The 23,969-nt window shown below is 42.3% G+C and overlaps 1 protein-coding gene across 6 annotated transcripts in view; it reads right to left on the bottom strand.

Moving 5' to 3' along the window:
• Nucleotides 1–23,969, bottom strand: part of Far2 (fatty acyl-CoA reductase 2) — a 102,958-nt gene that overhangs the window by 10,433 nt on the left and 68,556 nt on the right. For all 6 annotated transcript variants that reach the window (XM_052175324.1, XM_052175323.1, XM_052175322.1 and 3 more), the window contains 4 exons: nucleotides 16,136–16,364; nucleotides 8,714–8,889; nucleotides 5,432–5,611; nucleotides 591–768 (listed from right to left, as the gene is read on the bottom strand). In XM_052175324.1, coding sequence (XP_052031284.1) covers nucleotides 591–768; nucleotides 5,432–5,611; nucleotides 8,714–8,889; nucleotides 16,136–16,324 — 723 coding nt within the window. In that variant the 5' untranslated portion in view covers nucleotides 16,325–16,364. The remainder of the gene's footprint in view (nucleotides 1–590; nucleotides 769–5,431; nucleotides 5,612–8,713; nucleotides 8,890–16,135; nucleotides 16,365–23,969) is intronic.

Genomic DNA, 23,969 nt, shown 5'->3' with positions numbered 1-23,969 from the left:
TAAGGGAGAGGATGAGGAGGAGGGTGTAAGGGAGGATGAGGGGGAGGGTGTAAGGGAGGATGAGGAGGAGGGTGTAAGGGAGGATGAGGAGGAGGGTGTAAGGGAGGATGAGGGGGAGGGTGTAAGGGAGGATGAGGGGGAGGGTCTAAGGGAGAGGATGATGAGGAGGGTGTAAGGGAGGATGAGGAGGAGGGTGTAAGGGAGGATGAGGAGGAGGGTATAAGGGAGGATGAGAAGGAGGGTGTAAGGGAGGATGAGGAGGAGGGTGTAAGGAAGGAGGAGGAGGAGGGTGTAAGGGAGGATGAGGAGGAGGGTGTAAGGGAGGATGAGGAGGAGGGTGTAAGGGAAAATGAGGAGGAGGGTCTAAGGGAGAGGATGAGGAGGAGGGTGTAAGGGAGGATGAGGAGGAGGGTATAAGGGAGGATGAGGAGGAGGGTATAAGGGAGGATGAGGAGGAGGGTGTAAGGGAGGATGAGGAGGAGGGTGTAAGGAAGGAGGAGGAGGAGGGTGTAAGGAAGGAGGAGGAGGACAATCAGAAGTTGATTCAAGGCCCCTGGCTTGATGCAAACCAGGGAAAGTGCTGGGCTCACCGGGAAAGGCTCCTGCCAGGTAGCTCCCACTATGGACGGCCTGACAATGGCCACATTCAGGTTCCCGCTCTCTTGCTGCACCACTATCTCCCCCAAGGCTTTGGTGTAGGTGTAGGTATTGGGCCGGTCCCCGATCAGCTTGGGAGTGATCTCTTCAATGATAGAGTCGTCTAACCACCTGAAGGCAGACAAAATAATTCCTAGTAACATCCACTGTACAACAGGAGAAGGAGAAAACAAACAGCCAGTCAAACAAATCTTCCACCTCTGGCTTGAACTTTGGAAGGCAGAACCATCTCAGGGCCACAAGGACAAGAGTGTGTATTCAAATCACATCTCCATATACCTTAGTGAAAAGCCTGCTTCCTCCCACCCAGATACTTGATTATTCCCATGGATATGCAGTTTGCTGCATCACATGTAACCCTTACCTTTGCTTCTATACTAAGTCTCATCAGTGTGTCCACTGAAAGGTGTATGACGGCCAAGCCCATGTCTAAGAGCAAGCTGTTCCTGTGCCCCGGGGTCTTCTCCTCCTCCAAGTTGCTTCTTTCATTCAGGATAGTCCAGGAAAGTCATCTTGTACCAGCTTTAAACCTCTAGTTCTTAACTTTTAAATTTTCAGTGTCACCACAAACAAAGCAAGCTACATTTGGCAGACTTAGCAATACCCTGACATAGTCTGAAGATCTGTTTAGAACCTAAGCTAACAAATTGATGACTGTTGAGGGCTTCCAATGATTCTTGCGTTAACTGGAGTGAGCCCAGAGCTCTGCAGAAACACCAACAGCACAATTACTAAACACTGATCAGTGCCACTTAGGGGTGATATGTATTATCCAAGCATCTGCCTAATTAAAAATATGCCAGAGCCATTGTAATAATCCCATCTTTATGACACTCCTCTAAGAGAACATAGTTGCCATTTAAATATGTAGTACTTCTTTTAGGTAGCAGGGGTATTTGGTTAAATTGTTGATATAATCTAAAATTTTAAGGCTTCCTGAATATGTTCATGTAAGTTTGTAGGGCCCAAGGCTTGACACTATTACTGAGGCTATGGAAGGCTCACAAAAAGGGACCTAGCATCACCTCACTCCAGAAGACCCATCAAGCAGCCGAAAGAGTCAGATGCAGATATTTGTACCCAAGCAATGGACAGAATTGGCTGACCCTTGTTGAATCCTGGGGAGCTTATGTCAACCACTCTTTCAATCTCCAAGACTCCAAAATGATAGGATGTTTGTTTAGTATCTCAGAATTCCCAATGTACCTTCCTATATGGGCTAACATGTATGAAAACTGATTAATTCTTGGCAGATGATAAAGTATCTCTCTTGCTCTTCTGTCTCTATCTTGTTCTCAGAGTTAGGAATTGAACCCAGAGCTTTGCACGTTCATTCCCCATGCTCAGGCCAGTGGTGGTATTATGTTTTAATAAAGCAAGCACAGAGAATTTAAAGTAACCTTTCTTTTACTATCCCACTGATCATTTTTTGTCCCATCTTGTCCCTCTCTGGATCCGGAGGGAAGGGCAGTATGACAAATGCCCATACACCACTGCCTGAGGTCCTTTCTTGTGCTCAGTTACAGCTCTCTGCTATTCTCTTTCCCATTAGTTCTTCAAAGCCATCAATTAGCACAGAAAAAAAAAAGATACTGCACAAGTCAACATGAATCAGCAGAATCAACATGAATCAACAGAATGTCCCACACTATGTCCAAGGACATGTTTTGAACACATAACTCTCCAGCTCCCAAATTTGGCTTAGCTTCATTCCTATGAGCCCCTAAATTTAAAAGTCTACTTAAGTTGCTTCAAAAGAAGCCTAAAGCTGCAAAAGAATTGTAGCAGTAGGTGTACGTCTGAAGCAGTTAACACAGCCGAGGCTCTTCAAACTTACGCCGTCCTTCTTTAATATTATGGAATGAATAGCTTCATTGTCTAGACTCAGTCGTGTGAAATGGGGAATGTGTTTCTCCTGATTTATCTTCCGAAGACTGATCTACAAGTATTTGGAGGAAAGCTCTCTGGGAGAGAGTGGTAGGAAGTCCATGATGATCTTCTTTATCTTCTCTAGTCAGGCTGTTTGTCGTGTCTTCATGCTTGCGCGTTTGATATGTGTGTGATTCTAGACAGTAGCCCAGAGAGCAGAGATTCCATTGCCTCATTCATGTGTCTCAGCATCTTTCTGTCCCTGGGATCTTGTTTCCTTCATAGAGGGTGCCACATGTGATCCTCAGGAGGGGTCAGTTTCTATATCATGTAAGCTTTAGGGAAGCAGGGATGGATTGATAGACATTCAAGAGAACGGATGGAGCCTTCTCATCAACCTTCTGAAGTCGTGGGGAAATATATCAAAGAAAGAATGGTAGAATGGGATGCTTTTACAGAGAAGGAAGCAACATCATGGAATATAGTCTACAGTGGTGGATGACTGCTGAGAACAAAATCACAGAAAGCAGTCTGGGGGCATTAGTTTCAAAGTGTATTTAAATGATTTCCAGGGAGGAAGGAATTTCTGAGCTTAATGCTCATCAGTTTGTTTTCTTTCTCCTCCACCCCATCTCTCTCCCTTTCGGCCATAACTGACTGTAAACTATGGACTTTTTCTGGGCCCTGGACATACTGACGACATCCGGAGAATCCCTTCTCTGGGAGGGAAGTTGATGTTTCCTTTTAGCCTTGGAGTATTCTAGTGTCTGATTATAATTTGGAAGGAAAAGGTGGCCCAGGGAGCCCTTCACTGGAGTGAGCTGTGTGTTATTTCCGTGTCTCTGGTGAACTCTCATAGGCTTGGGGAGGACAGTGGATGAGGCCCTTGGAATTCAGTTCTGGGTCTTGAATCAAGCAGATGGGCCCCTTTCCCGGTACTACCATTAAGGAAGAGGTAGCACTATAAGATGAAAGCTTAGTGACAAATGCAAATTCCATATTGAACATGCTCTAGGGCTTTCTACAGATGTACAGAGAACCTGGGTATCAAACCACGCGTGCCTTTTCTTCAGCTCTCCCGAGGAGCCATTAACCTAAAATGTTCCCTTGTACCAGATCCTCTAAATGACCCTCATTTGAAGATTTTTAAGTGATAGGCAAAAACATCAGATCTTAGAGCAGGAGAGACAGAAATTAAGGGAATGAGCTCCCAATTTAGCTGAAGCTTTTCAGAAAGGAGTGTATTTTAAATACAATTACAATATTGCATGCGATTATATGATTTACCATGTAACCATCATTTTGTGTCATTTTTTAAATGTAGAGTTTCCCCGGGTGTGGTGGCGCATGACTGTAATCCCAGCACTTGGGAGGCAGAGGCAGGTGGATTTCTGAGTTCGAGGCCAGCTTGGTCTACAGAGTGAGTTCCAGGACAGCCAGGGCTATACAGAGAAACCCTGTCTCAAAAAAACAAAAAACAAACAAAAAACAAACAAACAAACAAACAAACCAGAAAACAAAAAATGTAGAGTTTAAAAGACACAAAGTTGTTAGAGCAAAATAAGAAGAAAACAGAAATAAACTTCTGAGACTAGAACCATGTCCTATGAAGAAAGTGGGTTTTGTTTGTTTGTTTGTTTGTTTATCGGCCACAAGAGAAAACAGATTAGAGACCACTTCAGCTAAGGTAGGAAAGTCTGTCCCAGCAGAATCTAACCACAGACCATCCCCTGCTGGATGTTGGAAGAATTAGACTCTTCACCAAACCTGTCATCTCCTAGCACCATAGCAACTGACTTACATAAATTTGTTTATCTTCACAACTGTAATGTGCTAGTAGTTAGCCTCTGGGCCTGTATCTGAGGGGCTGTGCTGACTGTGTTGCTTAAGGTGGGAAGACCCATTCTTAGGTGGGAGGGACCGGCCCCTGGGCTTGGTTCCCAGGCAACCAAACCAAACCAAACAAAAACAGAAGACAAGATGAGCAAGGAGACTCCTGTTCCTTGTTTCCTAACTGTGGACTCAGTGTGGCCTGCTCTCTTCCGGTCCTTCCGTCATGGCTTCTCTGTCGTGCTGGACTATGCCCTAGAACTCTGAACCCAAATACGTCCTTTCCCCATAGGTTGCTTTTATCAGGTTATTTTGTCAGAGCAATAGGAAAAGTAACAAAATGGGGCCCTGGGGGTTCAGAAAGATAACAGTAAAACAATTCACACAAATAACAAGTTATCAGCCATGACCCTATCAGTCCAACTCTAAAAATTCTCCCCTGATCATTTATACTCTATGATCTAGTGATGCTAAGAAGTGAGGAACACATTTGTAGCCCAGTGTTTCTGCAGCTCTATACTTAAGATTTTTCTTTGGGGAGTTTTAGGACTGAGAATATAGCTCAGTGGAAGGATGGCTTAGCACACACAAAGCCCTCGCTCCAATTCCTATATACCAATTTCTTCGTTTCTTTTCTTTTGGTTTTGGTTTTTTGGTTTTTTTTTTTTTTTTTTTTTTTTTTTTTTTTGAGACAATTCACTCTGTAGACCAGTTTGCAGTTTGGCCTTGAACTCAGAAACCTGCCTGCCTCTGCCTCCCAGAGTGCTGGGATTACAAGCGTGCACCACCACCGCCCGGCTATCAATTTCTAGTACACACACACACACACACACACACACACAGAGAGAGAGAGAGAGAGAGAGAGAGAGAATTTCTATCTTCCTTCCCTTTAGCAGCTTAACTCTTACTGGAAAAAGGAACTAGCAGAGAAAAGTAAAGTAAAAGCACTTTGCTTTCAAAGTATCCTACCTCATAACTTCATTAACAACCCCAGAGACACCAAGAGGAAGCTGTGGGCCGCTGCCCAGCCCCTTACCATGTGCCACGGCCCAGCCCCTCATCTGATCTGACTTACTCCATGGAATCAATGATCTTTCTTGGCTCCACAGGGCATGGGTAGATGACCTCATCAATGTGGCTCAGGTTGCAGTTAGAAAAGGCAGTGGAGATGTGGATGAAGGCTTCCAGCTTTGGCATCTGGCTGGCCATTAGCAGGAGCTGCTGGGTAGCGGTGACGTTCAGTTGTACAGCTTCCCTGGAGAGGTTGAAGTAGAAGGAAGCAGTAAAGACAGTCAGCACACGTGGTGTAGCACACTGAGTATACCTTCTCCAGTGACTGGACTACCACACTGTGACTGTACTTACCTCAGTAGCTGATATATCAGGATTTTTAACTGGTGTATGTGCAATTACTATACCTACTTCAGTAATGGATAGATGGCTGAGATTTTGGTGGCACATCATGAGACAAAGAGGAGAAGGATAGTCCATGGCTCCATAGTTCTGTGACATAGGAAATTGTAATGTGCTCCTGGTATGTGAGGTCCTTAGTCCTAGTCACTGAAGCACTGTAAATACTGTGTCTAGAGGTAACATTATTCTAATCATTAAACAGATGAAAAACATTGTCCTTTGAATTTACTAACTGGCTTCCATAAGTGGCCCTTGAAAGAATAAAATCCAACAAATGAAGAATCTAACTCAAGAAGATGGGAAATACGAATAACATGGATGGACCTAAGAGTAGTTATTTGAAATAACCCTGTTAGTTGTTGTAAAGATCCAGGACAGCCATGAAGATTGATGCAAAATCCTAAACTGTAGCTGATACTGTAGAAAGCTATATAAATTCATTATAAACAGTAAGATGGCCAGAATTCACTCAAGGGACACATGCTTTATCCAGCATCAGGAAACCTATTGCTCTAAGCTAACTCATAAAGAGAAAAACTGTATCATCATACACACATTACTGTTAAGTATGTGCACTTGCACATGTGTGCATCTGAATGTAAGTACCCAAAGAGGCCAGAGGCTTTGGATACCCTAACACTAGAGTCACAAGCAGTTGTGAGTCATATGAAATGGGTGTGAGGAACCAAACTAAGGGCCCCTGCAAGAACAGTCAGTATAAAATTAACTCCTGTGCCGCCTCTCCAGCTCTTTTCTTTTTCCCTTTCTTTCTTTCTTTCTTTCTTTCTTTCTTTCTTTCTTTCTTTCTTTCTTTCTTTCTTTCTTTCTTTCTTTCTTTCTTCCTTTCTTCTTTCCTTCCTTCCTTCCTTCCTTCCTTCCTTCCTTCTTTCTTTCTTTCTTTCTTTCTTTCTTTCTTTCTTTCTTTCTTTCTTTCTTTCTTTCTTTTCTTTTCTTTGTTCTTACTTTCTTCCTTTTTCCCTTCTTCCTTTCTTCCTTCCTTTCTTCCTTCCTTTCTTTCTTCCTTCCTTCCTTCCTTTTTTCCTTCCTTTCCTTTTTTTTTGTAACAAAATGAAATGACATTTTATATCCATTTCCCACGGAAAGAAACTTACTAATGAAAGGACAAAAGATCACACATTTCAAGTTTTATCCAAAGCCATAACTAATTAGGAACAGCTAGGAATACTGCCTTTCAGGGTAAAAAAATGCCTTTAGACATGGCCAGTTAGCCTCTGTTGTTACTATGAGGAACTACCCCATGATTGGACAAAAACAAGTTAGTAAATGGATGCAAAGCACTGAAAGCCCAGTCACAGAAACTGCTGTAATATTGTAGAATGATATATTTGGAAAGTAAACAAAACAAGCTAAAATATTAGAATGCAGATAATCCATTCAGTAAGACATCTACTAAAATTATTACAAAATATTAAAGTTGTATTCTATATCTTAATGAAAACTAGAGAATACAGTGGCCTGAAAGCACCCATGCCTGAGCATTTGTACTTAAAGAAATCATTAGTGAGCCGGGCGGTGGTGGTGCACACCTGTAATCCCAGCACTCTGGGAGGCAGAGGCAGGAGGATTTCTGAGTTCGAGGCCAGCCTGGTCTACAGAGTGAGTTCCAGGACAGCCAGAGCTATACAGAGAAACCCTGTCTCGAAAAAACCAAAAAAAAAAAAAAAAAAAAAAAAAAAAAAAGAAGAAGGATTGGTGTTTCTAAAATGTTCAGTTTTTCTAAATGAATTTATGTGAATCTTGGGAAAATTACACATGAGGATAATTAAGGTATTTCTGTTTTAAAAGGTTCCTTTGAATACTGATGCTGTTATCAAAATTAGCTCCTAAAATGATGTGATATTTTCTGAGAAAGCTTGATCAATGGAAGACACAGAGTTAGTAATTTAGGACAAGAATTTTGTTTCAAATAGATTGAAAAACAAACCCCCTGATAAGCATTGTTAGAGAACTAACCATCTGTTAGAAAATAAGACAGCTACTGTCTACATAAGCAGTTCACTATTTCTGTAGAATCTTTCTAGCTATCCATGTTCATAGTTAACGGCATTTAAAAGGAGCTGGGTGTGGCAGCACGCACCTTCAGTGCCAGCAGTCAGGAGGCAGAGGCAGGAGGATCTCTAAATTCCAGGCCAGTCTGGTCTGTGTAGTGAGTTTCAGGACAGCCAGGGCTCTGTAGAGAGACCCCATCTCAAAGTAAATGAATAAATAATAAATAAACGAATGAACTAATAAAAATGTTTCAAATGAATCGAAGATCTAAATGTAAGAAACAAAATTAACAACAGAAATTCAAGAAATTGTAAATATACACAACTGAGCAGAAAGACAAAGGTAAGCTGAACTGTGCTGAGCACTATAAAAGATAAAGTTAATACGTGGACACTTCCAGGTAACCTTGAAATCACACAAAAAAGTCAGTTCAAAATAAGAAAGCAAGATGAATAGGCATTTCACAAAAGAAATTATCAATAAGTATTTAAACATGTTTGTCTTTCTAATCATCAATGAAATAAAGAAAAATGTGCAGCACCATGTCTGCTGTCATCTCCCAGCAGAACAGCTTTTCTTTGAAGTTTTGTCTGCATAACTGCAGAAGCAGGCAGAAAGGTGAACATGCATGCATGCCACAGTAGACTGTCACCTCTGCATGCTGGGATGTGGAGACGCTCTGAAGATTCTTTGTTTCTTTTAAAACTTTTCATTTGAGTATGTTTTGTGAGGTTTCTTTCCTTTCTTTTGATTTTTATTTTTACAGATTCCATGAATTCTTACATACACACACACACACACAGAGGCAGAGTGACACACACACACACACACACACACACACACACAGAGAGAGAGAGAGAGAGAGAGAGAGAGAGAGAGAGAGAGAGAGAGAGAGAGAGAGAGAGAGAAGCTACAAGAGGATGGGGGAGTTTACCTCAGATGCGCATCAAAACGCACTGTGGCCGCACAGTGGAAGACAATGTTGGTGCAGGACAGAAGTTCTTGCATGTCTTCCTTGCTGATGGCGAAGTCACGCTGGTTGAGGTCTGCAGAGATAGGTCTGATCTTCTCATGCACATTTGGACAGACTTCTTTGACTTGCTCAAATAGCTGAAACAGAAATCCACATGCCAAGTGCCTCATTAATGTCATAAAGCCCTGCTTTGCACGTGCGCCTTTTATTTTATTTCAAAAGCTGGTTTACATAGATACTAGTATTTTCTGTGAAGGTGTCTTCACTTTATTTCACAAATTTGATGCAATTTGGATCCTAATTCTGAGAACATCTGAAGAAGCCATGCCTAATATCAGTTGGGTGCATAGTTTGAGCTTTGCCCTGGACATGAAGTGTGAAGGTCTCTGTGCTGGACAGTTTTATGTCAACTTGACAGAAGCTAGAGTCATTTGAGAGGAGGCAACATCAATTGTGAAAATGCCTCCAAAAGGTCAGGCTGCAGGCAAGCCTGTAGAGTGTTTTTTTAATTAGTGATGGATGAGGAAGGGTCCCAGCCTACTGTGTGTAGCCCCACCTGGCTGGTGGTCCTGGTGCTGTAAGAAAGCAGGCTGAGCAAGCCATCACGAGTAAGTCAGTAAGCAGCACTCCTCTATGTGTAAGCCAAATAAACACATTTCCCTCCCAACTTGCTTTTTGGTCATGGTGTTTGTTCCAGCCTATTTTGATAAGATGGAATTTTCATACAGCATCCATAGAGATAAATGTCTGGAACTGTTAAGAGTAAACAAAGTCAGTCTTTGATTTTAAACATAAAGCAATATAAGAAAGGTCTCTTGTCAGCATACTCTGAAGACTGTATGCTCCTTGATTCATAGTAGCAGGCTGCTTGGTTGAGCTCAGTTGGCAGGATGTTTGCCTTCCACACATAAGACCCTGCGTTTGACGCCCCCAGCATGGCATAAAAACAGGTATGTTGATGCACATTGGTGATCTCAGCCCTAAGGTTCAAGGTCACTTTTTTCTACTTAGCCAGTTTGAGGCCAAGTTGGACTGCATGAGACCCCATCTCAAAACAAACAAGCAAACAAAATAAACAACCCCAAAACAAAAACAAAAACACACAAAAATTCCAGGTAGTCAAATAAATCATATTGCATTTGCATCAGGCAAGGGCATATTCAAAGACATCCTTGGAACTGTGTGACTATGTCCAGGGAAAGGACTCAATCCCATAGGTAGCCATATTCTGTCCCCGAGCGTCCATTTTCTACATAGCAGGGCTGGCCCATCAATAACTGTCATTTCAGGTCTGAAAACAATTAGGAAGTTGGGCCAGACTTCAACATTTTGTTTTGGCATTTCAAATAGATAAGGTTGATTAAATGTCCAGGGTTTATTTTGACTCTTGGAGACAGATCTTTAATCTAATCTTAATCATCATAAATACATTTTTATTGTCAAGTATTTCCAAATGATAATTCTTTTAGCTGAACAACACATGTATGAGTTTGTGTGAAATGTCTGCAATTCCTGCCTTTTGGTAACTGAGTTTGTATGAGCATCTTTGAAACTTTATGGTGTAATTTTCCTTCATCGTTAACTTGTTTGTAGTTCTGGGAATACTATGGCTTTGGAGAGGAACCTAAGTTGGGTGGAGGGCAGATGCATCACCCTGTGTACCACTTTTGAAAGAGTTCACACCCAGCATGTGGACTCTTCAATGAAGGGATGACCCCTGTGCCTCATTTAGGATGGCATATACAGGAGGTATGGCTTTGTTTTCTGGGCATCATTGGATGTAATCTTCTTTTATGAGAGCCTTTGATCTCTATTGCTTCTACTGAATCCCTCTTTTCAAACAGAACTATATTATCTAGTCCTAAGCAATACACCAGTACTTGTTTAGTTAGTACTTTTATTCTGAGCAGGAAAATGGTGAGGGCTTTTAAGTTAAATGGCAGACTGTGGACCTTCCAGAGCCCTACAATGAAAGGAAGACTCTAAGGAATTTTCAGGCGTGGAGCTGAAACACCAGGGATTTTGGCTGCTAGCTCCAGTCCAGTTGCAATTAAGTTTATATAAATCATACTGAAGAACTTATGAATCCAAAATATAGTCAAACACACACACACACACACACACACACACACACACACACACCATAAAACATCAGGCTCTTCTTTGCTAGTCATTTCCATGAGCTGCAAAGGGTGGATCGGGAAGGTGTTAACTGCTTCAGTAAGGACCATTGCTATTATACCACACAGCAATGCGGTGTGATCATGTGGTTCGGACTGTCTTGTAGATATAGAAGGTTTCAAATCAACAGTCCTGAGGTGAATAGTGGGTATCTGTGCTTAGTACCAGCATCTAATGACTGCGATCGGTGACACACCACAGGTGTGTATCAGAACTGTGCACATTCTGCAAAGACATCAGACCTGTCATCTTGTGGGGCTGGGCTAAATCCCTATCCTCTCTTTATTCTTCATGTAACAAGGGCAAGGTTCAAAGTTCTCTGGGCCCTTCTCTTTTGTGCACAGTTACTTTAGATGCCAATCAATCATGGGACTGTATCATCCTGTGACCTTAGAGAATTAGAGATTCATTGTAAAAGGCTGTTCTTGAGGGCAGTCTTTCACTTGTCAGAACTTTTTATAAGAACCTATAACCAGCACTAATGGTGGCACATATTAATCATCTTTGTGTAGTTTATCCCCACAAGGTAAGTTCCATAGTGAGCCTTGAGAATCCATATGTGGGCAGGAAAGAGTTAGCCTGGAAGACGGAGACCAAGTATAGATTGTTCTAGGCTCTAACAAGACCATGCTGAAGAGAAAGGTGCCCCCCACAGGGGGTCAGGGCCTCAGCACTTTGGCTCCTAAGATGCTGTCACCAAGGAAGCAGCTCTGAGAAGAGGTGAGAGTGCCTTGGTTCTCAGAAGAGCTGCCTTTCGGCTTTGCCGTGTCACCTCCTTGGCACAGATCACACAGCCTAGGGGAGAGGACAGTTTTCTGGGATTAATTTCTCATCTGTGACATAAGAATGAACACTTCACAAGTATTGCTAAGATTATATTTAATCTTAGATAAAATAATGATAATGATAATGAAAGTCTGTGCTTGGCATAGCATAGCACTTGTCACTTAATGGGTCCTTAAAGATGGGACTGTTGTTCTTAATTTCCCAAAGTTGCAAAACAGGATGTTCTCCCTCTCCCTCTCCTGCTCTCCTCACCCTCTCCTCCCCTCCTCACCTTCTCCTTTCTTCTTCACCCTGTCTTCCCCCTTTCTCCTTCTTTCCTCCTCTCCTCTCTCCTCCTCTTCCTCTCCTTCCTCCCCACCCTCTCTTTTCTTCCTCTTCCCTCTTCTCTTCTGCTCCCTCCCCTCTCCTCCTCTCCTCTCCTCTCCAGACCCCCTCACTGTGTTGAACAAGCTCTCTCTGATCTTCATAGCTGTCAATTTGGCATAGTGTCTTAAATCAAGCTGTGCTGTGCGAGCTGAGGTCATGGCTGTGAGCCCTGCTTGCCTGATCATCCTCTGTATTCCAAAGTTCATTCACCTCAGGGATAACTGACAGCTTATTGAATGATTTCTGTTTTTCCATGGAAGCTTATATAGTGTTCAAGGTAACATGCCAAATGACAGGTTTAGCTTATAAAAATGTAGCATAATGCTCTGTGTGGGCCCATGCCTTTAATTCTAGCATTTGGGAGGCAGAGACAGGAAGACCTCTGAGAGTTCAAAGACAGCTTAGTCTATATAGCAAGTTACAGGCCAGCCAGAACTGCATAGTGAGATTCCGTCTCATATATATATATATATATATGAATGGATGGATGAATGAATGGATGGATGAATGAATGAATGAATGAATGAATGAATAAATAAATAAATAAATAAATAAAGTGAGAAGACTTAAGAATTAGGAGCCATAAGTAAGAAGACAAGTCTTTTCTGGTTCTCTGTGCCCAAAGGATTAGAAAACTCTTCTTTGGAAGTTGCTTCTCTGTGAGATCAGGAAGAGGGAGGCAGCAGCTACATGTCCCATGGAAGGAGAAGGAAGTAATCTATGAGTTTTGATGGACAGAGCATATGTCTTCTCATCCATAATCCTAGGCATATCTAGATAACCAGAGGCACACTGTGCTCCACATGTGTGCATTGCCCACAGAGGGAAGAAGAGGACACTGAATCCTGTGGAACTGGAACTGCAGATGGTTATGAGTCACCACTGGGTGCTGGGAATTGAATCTGAGTCCTCTGCAAGATCAGCAAGTGCTCATAACCACTGAACCATCTCTCCAGTCCTTGTTTTATGCTTTCTCAAGACTTGGTGGGAGTAAGACTGTTTCAAGAGTGACTAGTGCTATATATTTCTTCAAATGGATTTACCCAAGCCCTATATTTTGTCTGTAATTTGAGATCTAAGGCCTCTTTCTTCCTTCCTTCCTTCCTTCCTTCCTTCCTTCCTTCCTTCCTTCCTTCCTTCCTTCCTTCTTCCTTCCTTCCTTCTTCCTTCCTTCCTTCCTTCCTTCCTCCTCCTTCCTTCCTTCCTTCTTCCTTCCTTCCTTCCTTCCTTCCTTCCTTCCTTCCTTCCTTCTTTCTTTCTTTCTTTCTTTCTTTCTTTCTTTCTTTCTTTCTTTCTTTCTTTCTTTCTTTCTTTCTTTCTTTCTTTCTTTCTTTCTTTCTTTCTTTCTTCTCTCTCCCTTTCTCTCTCTTTCTCTCCTTCCTCACTTTCTTCATTCCTTTCTATCTAAGGACTTTTCATTACTATTCTTCACTTCTCTCCTGGGTGATCTAGGAGACCCTCCACAAATAGCCCATTGCTGGCAATAGATATCCAACCTGTGTCTATTGAATGAAGAAGTTCAAGCCATTCCAGGATTTTAGGTTTGGGATCTTATTCACTAAACAAATCTCTCATTCCTTCTTGTACTTCTTCAGCTCTCTCTCTCTCTCTCTCTCTCTCTCTCTCTCTCTCTCTCTCTCTCTCTCATCTTTCCCTTGGGACAAACTGACAGACACTATGCACTAACCATGTGGTTTCCTTTTTCCTTCCAGAGTCACAGAACACCTGACTCTAAATATGCACACATCCATTGGCTCCCACCTTCTGCTTGCAGATCCAAGAATGCATTGCCAAAGACAAGGAGAAGAGGATCTTCCTCAGCCTCCACAGCAGTGGAGAGGGCAAGGGAGAACCTTCCAGAATGTGGAGCAATTGGCCACAAAAAAGTGCTGGTAAAGAGGCCTCTTTCCGGAGAGTCCAGTCAGAGACCAGGTAAGGGACTTACATCTTACTCTACCACCCTCTCAAGGAGCCTTCTTAGTTTCTGCCAAGTACATTTCTTAATAGATGTATCCCAGTCTTGCTGCCTGGCATTTAAAATACTTTCTTTGTCTAATTTTCTTATTTCTTAAATGGTTTACTCCATCTCTGTCCTACTGCTGTATATGAAATTTGAGTTCTCAGAGTTCCCTAGCATTATGGACTCTGATTTGAGAATGGCACAGACATTAAGGCCGAAAGGAATTTCGTGACCTAAAGTGAAGACAGTGGGGGTTTCCTCATGGGCAGCCATGTATGCATTTCCTAGCCATGGGAGATGTATCCCAGGGGCAGTCTTGCAGAGTTATCACTGCATGGACACTTACTCCTGCCCAGACCAGAATCCTTCCTTGCTGTAGAATCAATCCCAGCTTCGTTCCCAATACTAGTGTCATCCATGGAGACATCAATGGCTTGGGGGCAATGTATAAAAGATGGCAACCCTTCTATCAACCACCTTGGATCCCAAGTGACTAGGTGTGTTTCCTCTCCTATTGGCTGTCTTTCGAGGACATTGGAGACTATTTCAGCACGTTTGTAATTCATATATGCCAGAGAATAGCTAATGCGAATGAGAACAGATACATTACAGATCTGTGAAATCTGGAAGATTAAGATTACTTATGATCCTGGCACAGTGGTACAAGCCTGGAATTCCAGCCCTTGGGAGGTAGAGCAGGTAGATAGAGTCTGAGGCCATTCTAAGCCACAGAGCAAGACCCCACCTCAGGCACAGCAATAACTAAAAAGCCACCTACTCATCTTTATTTTTGTCTCTTACAAAAGCCTTGGTGAACTAATAGATGAGCGATTGTGGGAACATGTGTGTGTGTGTGTGTGTGTGTGTGTGTGTGTGTGTGTGTGTGTGGTTTGATGTGTGAACCAGTTTCAGGTAATCCACAATCTGGCTTTAGGGATAATGAACAAAAGAGCTTCTCTGTGTAAAGGAACTCAGAGTTCATTTATAATATCTTTATATTATGCAACACAGTATTTTATGCATTGATATCTCATCTAATCCTCACGAATCCCTGTGAAATTGCTTTTGTTAATTGATCCATTGTATAGATAAACAAGACATAGGTGGGTTAGGCAACTATGCCAAGGTCTCTATGCTGGGCTGTTTCTCTGGTGTGGGAAGGAGCAGGTAGGACCAAGTCTGAAATTTTCTCTACTGTCCTATGCTACTCATCTTGCAAATCCAAGAGCTAAGCCTAGTAGTGACTGGTTACTGAATACTTAGACTTCTAGAACCATCAACCATCCAGACAGTAGCTGTGAGACAAAAAGAAATTAAAAGGGATAATGCCAGAACCGTACTTGTGATACCAAGAGAGGACTAAGATTGGGCAATGGTATTCAGGGTTGTTCAGTGCCATCCATATCAAAGGTCTCCCTCTAGTGAACCACTTCTGCCAGTCAGGCCTTACCTCAGATTTCACAATGGAGAACAAGTACCCGAAACAGAACAGTGGGAACACTTCCAATTCAAACCATTACAAAGATGATTTCTTTGTCTGCCCTAGATATAATGTAAGCACCTCTGCTCTCCTTGGGGCAAATACCTCAGGTCTCCCCATTGTGTCTTTTTCTGTTCCCTGTATGTTCTGGCCCATAGGTAAGAGTTTGTCTTCATTTCTTCTATAGTTGCTGTGATAAAATACCCCCCAAAAAGAGCAACTCGAGGATGAAAATGTTTACTTTACCTCACAGTTCAGAGTATAGTCCATTCTAGTCAGGGAGTCAAGGCTACAGGGGCTAGCTTGAAGGAAACAGTAACATTGTATCCACAAATGGGGTAGAGAGCTATATATTCTTGTGCTAGTTCAGGATCCCAACCCAGTAAATGGTGCCACTCATTATGGGGAGGTCTTCCTGCCTCAGATACCCCAATTAAAATAATCTCCCACAGGCATGTGTCAGCGATCTACATGCCTGTGAGCGTGTCCCTGGAGGCTTGTCTCCTGGTGATTCTGGATCTTGATAGGTAACACTAACCATTACAGATCTGTAAGGAGACATGTACCCAAAGCATTGTTCATCATGCGCAGCCCTCCCCACAAGACATACCTTACTGTTGAGGATCTGGAAAACCCTCTCCTGCAGTGTTTGTCCTGACTTGGGTCTCACGAGGATGTAAATGACTTTCAAGTGGGGGCTGGTACGGAATAACTTCTCCATGAGCACCTTGCCCAGGAAGCCTGTGGCCCCTGTGATGAGGATAGACTTGTTGCTGTAGAAAGCTGCGATCATGGACATGGCTCCTCTGGTCTCCTTGTACGCTTCTGGGAAGAGAGTCCTGACAAGAGAAGAACAAGGTAAGATCTCAGAAGTTTTAAAATTCATGGTCACTTACAATAGGTCCAGGGCTTTCCGAAGTTCTGGAAAGAGAGAAAAACTGTGAGAACTAGAGGCTTCTGGGGACCAAGACTCGCCCAAGTCAATGTTTCTGAACCCTCTCTGCATCCTAGGTTTAATACTTGGGATCCTAGGTAAAGGAAGAGTGTGATACAGTCTCCATCTAATAGAGGACACAGACATAGAGAGACATTTAACTATAGTGCAGTGAATGAAAAACAGACTGCGGTTGTAAAATAGCAGGCATTGGAGACTGACATGTGGCCATGTCCATGTGGTAGGGTCAAACATGGTGACTTCATATTAAAGGCAGGCAAGGGCAGGCATAAAGGTGGTTTAGGCCAGAAAACATGAGAACAACCTTCTAAAATTAGAAACTGGGGCTCACACAGCTATCAAATGTTTTACAATTACAATGTAACTAATACTTCAGGTTTATTTAGCAACTATGTTGGGGTAGACAGCATAGTCCCATCTGTTATTTCTGTTCTCTTGGGGTCTTTCTTAGGCTAATAATGAGTAGCTACCATTTTCTGCATGTCTCTCTGGTGTTTAGCCATTGTACACAACAAAGTCAGAGCAGGTTGACAAGGGAAGTTTGAAACCATTGGCTTTGGGGTGCCTAGAAAGAGCAACAACAGACACAGTGGCTGTCCAGGCCATTTGGGATTGCCGTTTGCAGGAACATAGGAAAGAGCTGACAAGCTAGCCCAGGACAGTGGGGGCCCAGGTTCTCTGGCTGCTGATGTGAACACCCCTTGTAGGTTGTAAAAGAGCAATTACATGTGGTCTCTTCAATCCTACGTGGGGGAATGACTGACAGCAGCCCAGAGAGCTGGGAAGACCCACCGCCTCCCCTGGCAGCTCAGGACAGCTCTGTTTTCTATTGCTAAGATCAATTTCAGGAAGGCTGTTTCCCTTTTCTAGTGTCTACCCCAATTTTGCTTCTCCAGAGATTTGAGGCTTTCATTGTGGAGGTCTTTTACCTCCTAGATAATGTATTTTCTTTGAGGATATTGTGATGAAAGTGTGTCCACGATTACCTTTCCAGCCTGTTTGTGGTCGGTGTATAGAAAGGTTGATGATGTTTACAAGTTGACTTTGTATCCTGCCACTTCGGTAAACATTGATCCTTCTTAAAACTTTTCTGGTGGAATTTTGGGGATCTCTTATCTCTCATATCATATCATCTGCAAATAGGGATCATTTGATTTCTTCTCCCCTCTACACATCTCTTTAGTTTCTTTCTCTTGCCTTATTGCCCCAGCTAGTGTTCCAAGAACTATAATGAAGAGGAGCTAGGATAGTTGATGGCCCTGTCTTATTACTGATTTTAACGGGGTTGTTTCAAGTTTCTCTCCATCTGGGGGTGATGCTGGGTGTGAATTTCTTATATATAGCCTTTATTGTGTCAGAGTTTGTTCCCTGTAACCTTAGTCTTTCTAGAAATTTTATTATGAAGGCATGTGGATTTTGTCAAGCCCCCCCTCCCCCATGAGATGATTATGTGATTTTTTTTTTTTTGAGGATTTCTCTGTGTAGCCCTGGCTGTCCTGGAACTCACTCTGTAGACAAGGCTGGCCTCGAACTCAGAAATCTGCCTGCCTCTGCCTCCCAAGTGCTGGGATTAAAGGCATGCACCACCACCGCCCAGCTGATCATGTGATTTATTATATTTATTGGTTTATATATACTGATGCTTCATGTTAACTCATTAATCTTTTAAAACCAAGTCTAACAAATGAAAGAAAAAAGATTGGCTCTGAATACACTATTTCAATATAGTTTTAAAAAATTTGTTTTATGTTAGTGTGTGTGTGTGTGTGTGTGTGTGTGTGTGTGTGTGTACCATGTATGTACCAGGTGCCCTCAATGGCTAGAAAAAACTTTGGATCTGCTGGACTAGAGGTGCAGACAGTTATTAACAGCCATGTTGGTGCTCTGAATTGTCAAGTTCTCTAGAGTTCTCTTAACCACACAGTCACCTCCCCCACCCTCATTTCAATACAGTTGGCTAAATGCATGTCCTGAGTATCTGCTATGTGAATAAGTATGTAACTTGTCTGTTGTCAAGGCATGACCACAATACAAGGCATCAGAGTTTCTAAGAGGAAGTCACACATGGCATCTGGAAAGCCAAGCACATGTAAATCTCATGTCTCTCTGTCTTCTTGAAGATTTGTAAACAGAGATACATTACAAAGGAAAAGGCGATCTGTTAGACCAATGAGCAAGTAAAGTAGCTGAGTGAATAGTAAGCCAATATAAGTTTTACATTTTGCTTAGAATGAAATATCTCTCATAACCAGACGACTTTCCATTCATATTCCAAGTCATTGGAAAATGATCAGAAAGTTCTGCCCCCAGGGAAGACACTGAAAGGGATGCAGTACCTGCTTCTATCCACTGTGGGCCAGTGCCTGCATTCCGAAGCATCTGTAAGCCAGACTCAAACCCCCATGATGCCATGCATGTCAGCTGTGAAGAGGGAAGGCAGTGCAGTGGGAATAGCATCATGGGAATTTGAGCTACATTTTAGTGTAACTTGTTTATGTCTGCATGATTTGCGCAAGCCTATTCACACCTCAATGTAAACACACACCAGATCAAAGTAAAAAACTGTCCACTACACAATCCTAGTTCCTGGTCCTACTGGATAAAGCAACGCTCAGTGGTGAGTGCTCCGAGTGTGTTAAGAGAGTAGTCTAGACTTACTCTGTTCTACTAAGAGACTGCAAGCCATTTCTTAAAGGAACAGTATCCTAAATCTCTGTCTATCTGTCTCTCTCACTTCTTTTCCCTCCCCTCGACCCCTACCCCTGTGGTGTGCATGTGTGTGTACACATGTATGTGCAAGCCAGAGGACCACGTTGGATGTTATTGCTTAGGTGTCATCCAACTTTGTTTTTATTTCTATTTATTTATTTATTTATTTATTTATTTATTTATTTATTGACAGGATCTTTCCATGGCTTGGAACTTGTCAAGTAGACTAGGCTTTCTGGCCATCAAACCTGTCTGTTTCTGCCTTCCCCTCACTGGAATTACAGCTTTTTGAGGTTACTGGGTCCTATGCTTATGTGGCAAGTATTTCCTTCCTGAGCCATTTCCTTAACTCTTGAGGCTTCCACTGTGAATCTCCTATTGTGGCCTGCCAAAGCTATCATTGATCGATCATTCACACACATTGGTATTAGACCACGTGGCGGTGTGGCATGAGCAAGGCTTGGATCTATTGTACAGTTTCCTATTGTTCTGGACCCAACTCTAGCTAGGTGCTTTGGACATCTTTGTGTGAATGGGCTATATAGTAACACATCTAAGTGAGGACTATGTTTCCTAAAATACAAAGAGGCCCACAGGATATTGTGCTTCTTATTTTGGCTTTAGGATGGGGATAGATGCAACAAAGAATGTCCTTTACTTTAGATGGAACGTCTTGACCCATCTCAACCATCTGCCTGAAGACTTCACTAGACAGCAGGGTCCTGAATCCTTGCTGTTTCTTTGCTCCCTGACTGCAGATGTCTTACCAGTAAGTCCAAAGGTTTCACCACTCCTTGCTTTCTAGATCCTCTCAGCAAAATGTCATCAATATAATAAACCAATGTGTTAGTTTATGGAAAGGAAAAACAATCCATATTCAGGCTAATTAAATCGATCTCAGGGCTGGAAAGCCAATGTTCTCTTGCGGTAGGAAGCCAAGGTGTATTGATAGCCTTCTTAGTATGTAAACTGCTTATTACCTCTTAATTAAGGGTAATAGAGTCAGTAGCATTGTATCATCTGAGCACCAGGTAACTAACTATAGCATTGTATCAATCTGAGCACAAGGTAACTATAACATTGTATCGATCTGAGCACAAGGTCATTGTAGCATTGTGTCCACCTGAGCATGAGGTAACTGACTTAGCTCAAGCTGCTTACAAGTACAACAGTTATACTTTGGATGTAGCAGATGTATTTAGGGCCACTGTTTGGTTAAGCTGAAGACAATCAGATGCCATTTTCTAAAACTGAACACAGGTAGACTAACTAGGCAAACCGAATCTGGATGTGGTGGGAATGGCAGCAATAATTTCTGTAATATTTCTAGGGGTATGGTTTTGCTTTTGAGACACTATCTGATGGATAGGGCAGTTCTAGTGACTTCTACTTGGTCTTGCCCACCAGCATATTCTCATTTTGAAGGTAGTGAGGCGATCCAGGAGTTATGCCTGTTCCAGGATGTGTTTATTTTAGTATGCATCTGTAACTTGAAAAATTGCCAGCTGCTGGTCCTGGGAAAGCCTGACCCAATGTAAGCCGGCTAAAGGCCCAATCTCCTTTAGAAGTGGTGTTTCAGGCCTGATGTATGATTTTCTTTATCCCAAGTGTACAGTTTTCCTTGCAAAAGACCACACCTTCTAGACCTTATTGGGGGGGGGGACTAGAAAAAAGGGGCTAACAGGATAGATTCTTGATAGTGTATTGGGGCCTCAAGAAAAAACAGTCTTCTCAGAGTCTTACAGTCCAGGGAATTGGTTGAAGAGCTTCAATAATCTGTTTTATGAGTATAGCTAGATTTTTGTTCAGTTGTCCTAAACCTTTTCTGCTTATGTTGATCAGGTAAAGTTTAGTAGACACATCCCATCCTAAATTACCTGTAAGGTACCATCAGGTGGGCGTCTTAATGGGTGCTGGTCTTCCAGAGGACCTGAGTTTGGTTCCCAGCACCCACACTGAGCAGTTCAAAACTGCTTATATTACCAGCTTCAGGGGATCCAACATCCTCTTTTGGCCCTTTAAGCAGCCGCACACATGTAGTAGACATTCATAGAAATGTGTACAGGTGTACATTAATAAAGACAAAAATAAACTTTTTTAAACTATCATCACAGGTGGTAGCACACAGCTTAATCCCAGCATTTGCAGGAGGCAAAGGCAGGCGGACCTCCGTAAGTTCAAGGCCAGCCTGGTTTACAGTGTGAGTTCCAGGATAGCTAGGGCTACACAGAGAAACTCTGTCTCAAAAAATAAAAAACAAACTAATACATAAAAATAAAAATGCATCTTGGCTGGCTTGCCACTACCAGAGGTTCCTGCAAGTTAGGCCATTCTACTTTGACCCTACTGACCCTACAGTCACCACACCCACGATGTCACCAGCATTGGGATTACTGTCAGCCTGGGAGCAGCAGGATTCAGTTATACCCTCTGCATCCATGCTCCCAATTCAGCAGCAGCGGTTCCCAGAGTCAGTTCTACCTCTACAGCAGGGGCCAGCATGGGGCTCTTTAAGCACAAGGTAGTTCTCTCAGGCTTATTTATTTCTGTGACATATCTGAATTCCCATAATATTAATTCCACTTTCTGTAGACACACTTTCCATGTGAAGGATGACACACACTTTTAGAGCTAAATTCTTGCTTGATGGCTTCATAATACATTTATTTTATGTGCATGTTGTATGTGTGCCTGATTGTGCATATATGCACCATTTGTGTGAAATTCCCATAAAGGTCTGAGGCATCAGATCAACTGGCCCTAGAGTTATAGGTAGTTGTGAGCCTCTGTGGGTGGTTGGGATCTGAACCTGGGTCCTCTGCAAGAGTGGTAAGTTCTTTCTTAATAGTAATTGTTGAGCCATCTCTCTAGCTCCAGGGAGAACATTTTATCATCTGATTGGGAACTGTTTCTGTTCTTTTAATTTCTTTTCTTTTTCAGTAAAATTGTTTGTTATGGAAATAAATTTTATTTTTTTAGACTATCTCTGCTTAAATTTATTTATTTACAAAATAAATTGAAGTGGGTCATAGACTCTGAGAAGAATCTTTCCGGGAACTGGAAGACCTGATGTGCTAACTGGTCATTAACCAAATCTCTAATTGTGACATTAAGACCCAAGTGTCCCTGCTGTTAGATAATTTTCTGTCCACTATGAAGAATGGTTTTAATAATCAAATACAGAAATAATCAGGAGAATCAAATAAAAAAATAGAAAGGATCATTCCAAGTGGTCTAAGTAAGACAGAACAGTATTTTTCTTATTCTGGATACTACTTGTTGGGGCTGCTGTTACTGCCTTGATCTTGAATCAAACACTGTCTAGTAAAGCACCTGAGAAGATGCTATAGCTTACATTTTATTTTAGTCTTTAAAGATAAATTGTTCATTAGTATGTGACTATGTATGTGTATACATATATGAGTGATGCCATCTGTCCATCTGTATGCGCCTGTGCCTGTGTGTATATGTATACATATCTATGGTGCCTTTTGTCTGTGTGTATGTGCCTGTGTGTGTGTATACATATCTATGGTGCCTTCTGTCTGTCTGCATGTGCCTGTGTGTGTGTATACATATCTATGGTGCTTTCTGTCTGTGTGTATGTGCCTGTGTGTGTGTATACATATCTATGGTGCCTACTGTCTGTGTGCATGCCTGTGTGTGTATGTATACATATCTATGGTGCCTTCTGTCTGTGCGTATGTGCCTGTGTGTGTGTATATTCACATATGTGTGGTGCCCTCTGTCTGTGTGTATGTGCCTGTGTGTGTGTCTGTGTGTGCATGTATGTGTGGTGCCTACTGTCTGTGTGCATGTGCCTGTGTGTGTATGTATACATATCTATGGTGCCTTCTGTCTGTGTGTATGTGCCTGTGTGTGTGTATATTCGCATATGTGTGGTGCCTTTTGTCCGTGTGTATGTGCTTGTGTGTGTGTGTGCATATATATGTGATGCCTTCTGTCTATGTGTACATGCTTGTGTGTGTGCACATATGTGTGGTGTCTTCTAGCTATTTGTATGTGCTTATGTTTATGTTCCTGTATGTATGTGCAAACATGTGTGGTACTTCTGTCTGTGTGTATATGCCTGTGTATGTATGTGCCTGTAGGTGTTCACACATATGTATGGTGCCTTCTTTCTATGTGCCTGTGCCTATGTGTATATGCCTCTGTGTGTGTACCTGTACCTGTGTGTATGTGCCCATGTGTGCATGTGCATGTGTGTATGTGGTACCTTCAGAGGCCAGAGGGGAATATTAAGTCCCCCGGTCCATACATCTGTTTCACAGCCTTCAGTCAGCTATTGGTAGGTGTGAAGTCTCATAACAAAACACAATTAACAGGATATTGATTTAAGATTATAAACTCCATCTATCCAAAAGACTACTGATTTATGGAACAACACTGGAAAATTGCCACAACCACTGCTCTGCTCAAAGGCCTTAGTAGTTCTACCACAGGTTTGTAGGTTGTCAGAATTGGTTAGTGATGACTATTAGATACAAATTTACCAACTGTGTCTATCCCAGAGCAAAGACACAGCATTAGTGACTTCATGTCATGATGGAGATTCCAGGACCTTGGTCATTGCTACCTGGTAACAACTGTTCTTGATCTACACAGGAAGCTATATTTGTAAAAACGCTACTACATTAGTTGATTGAATGCAAAGGAATATCACAAGAAGTCTGTCTTTCTTAATACAAACCCTCTGCTAACAAACTGACAATCTCCAGGAAACTGAATAAATACAAGCACACTATTCAGAAATATACAG

Source organism: Apodemus sylvaticus, chromosome 2 (assembly GCF_947179515.1).
Source record: "Apodemus sylvaticus chromosome 2, mApoSyl1.1, whole genome shotgun sequence".
NCBI lineage: Eukaryota > Metazoa > Chordata > Mammalia > Rodentia > Muridae > Apodemus > Apodemus sylvaticus.
Note: the sequence above shows the minus strand (reverse complement) of the source record. Positions and strands in the feature narration are given on the sequence as shown.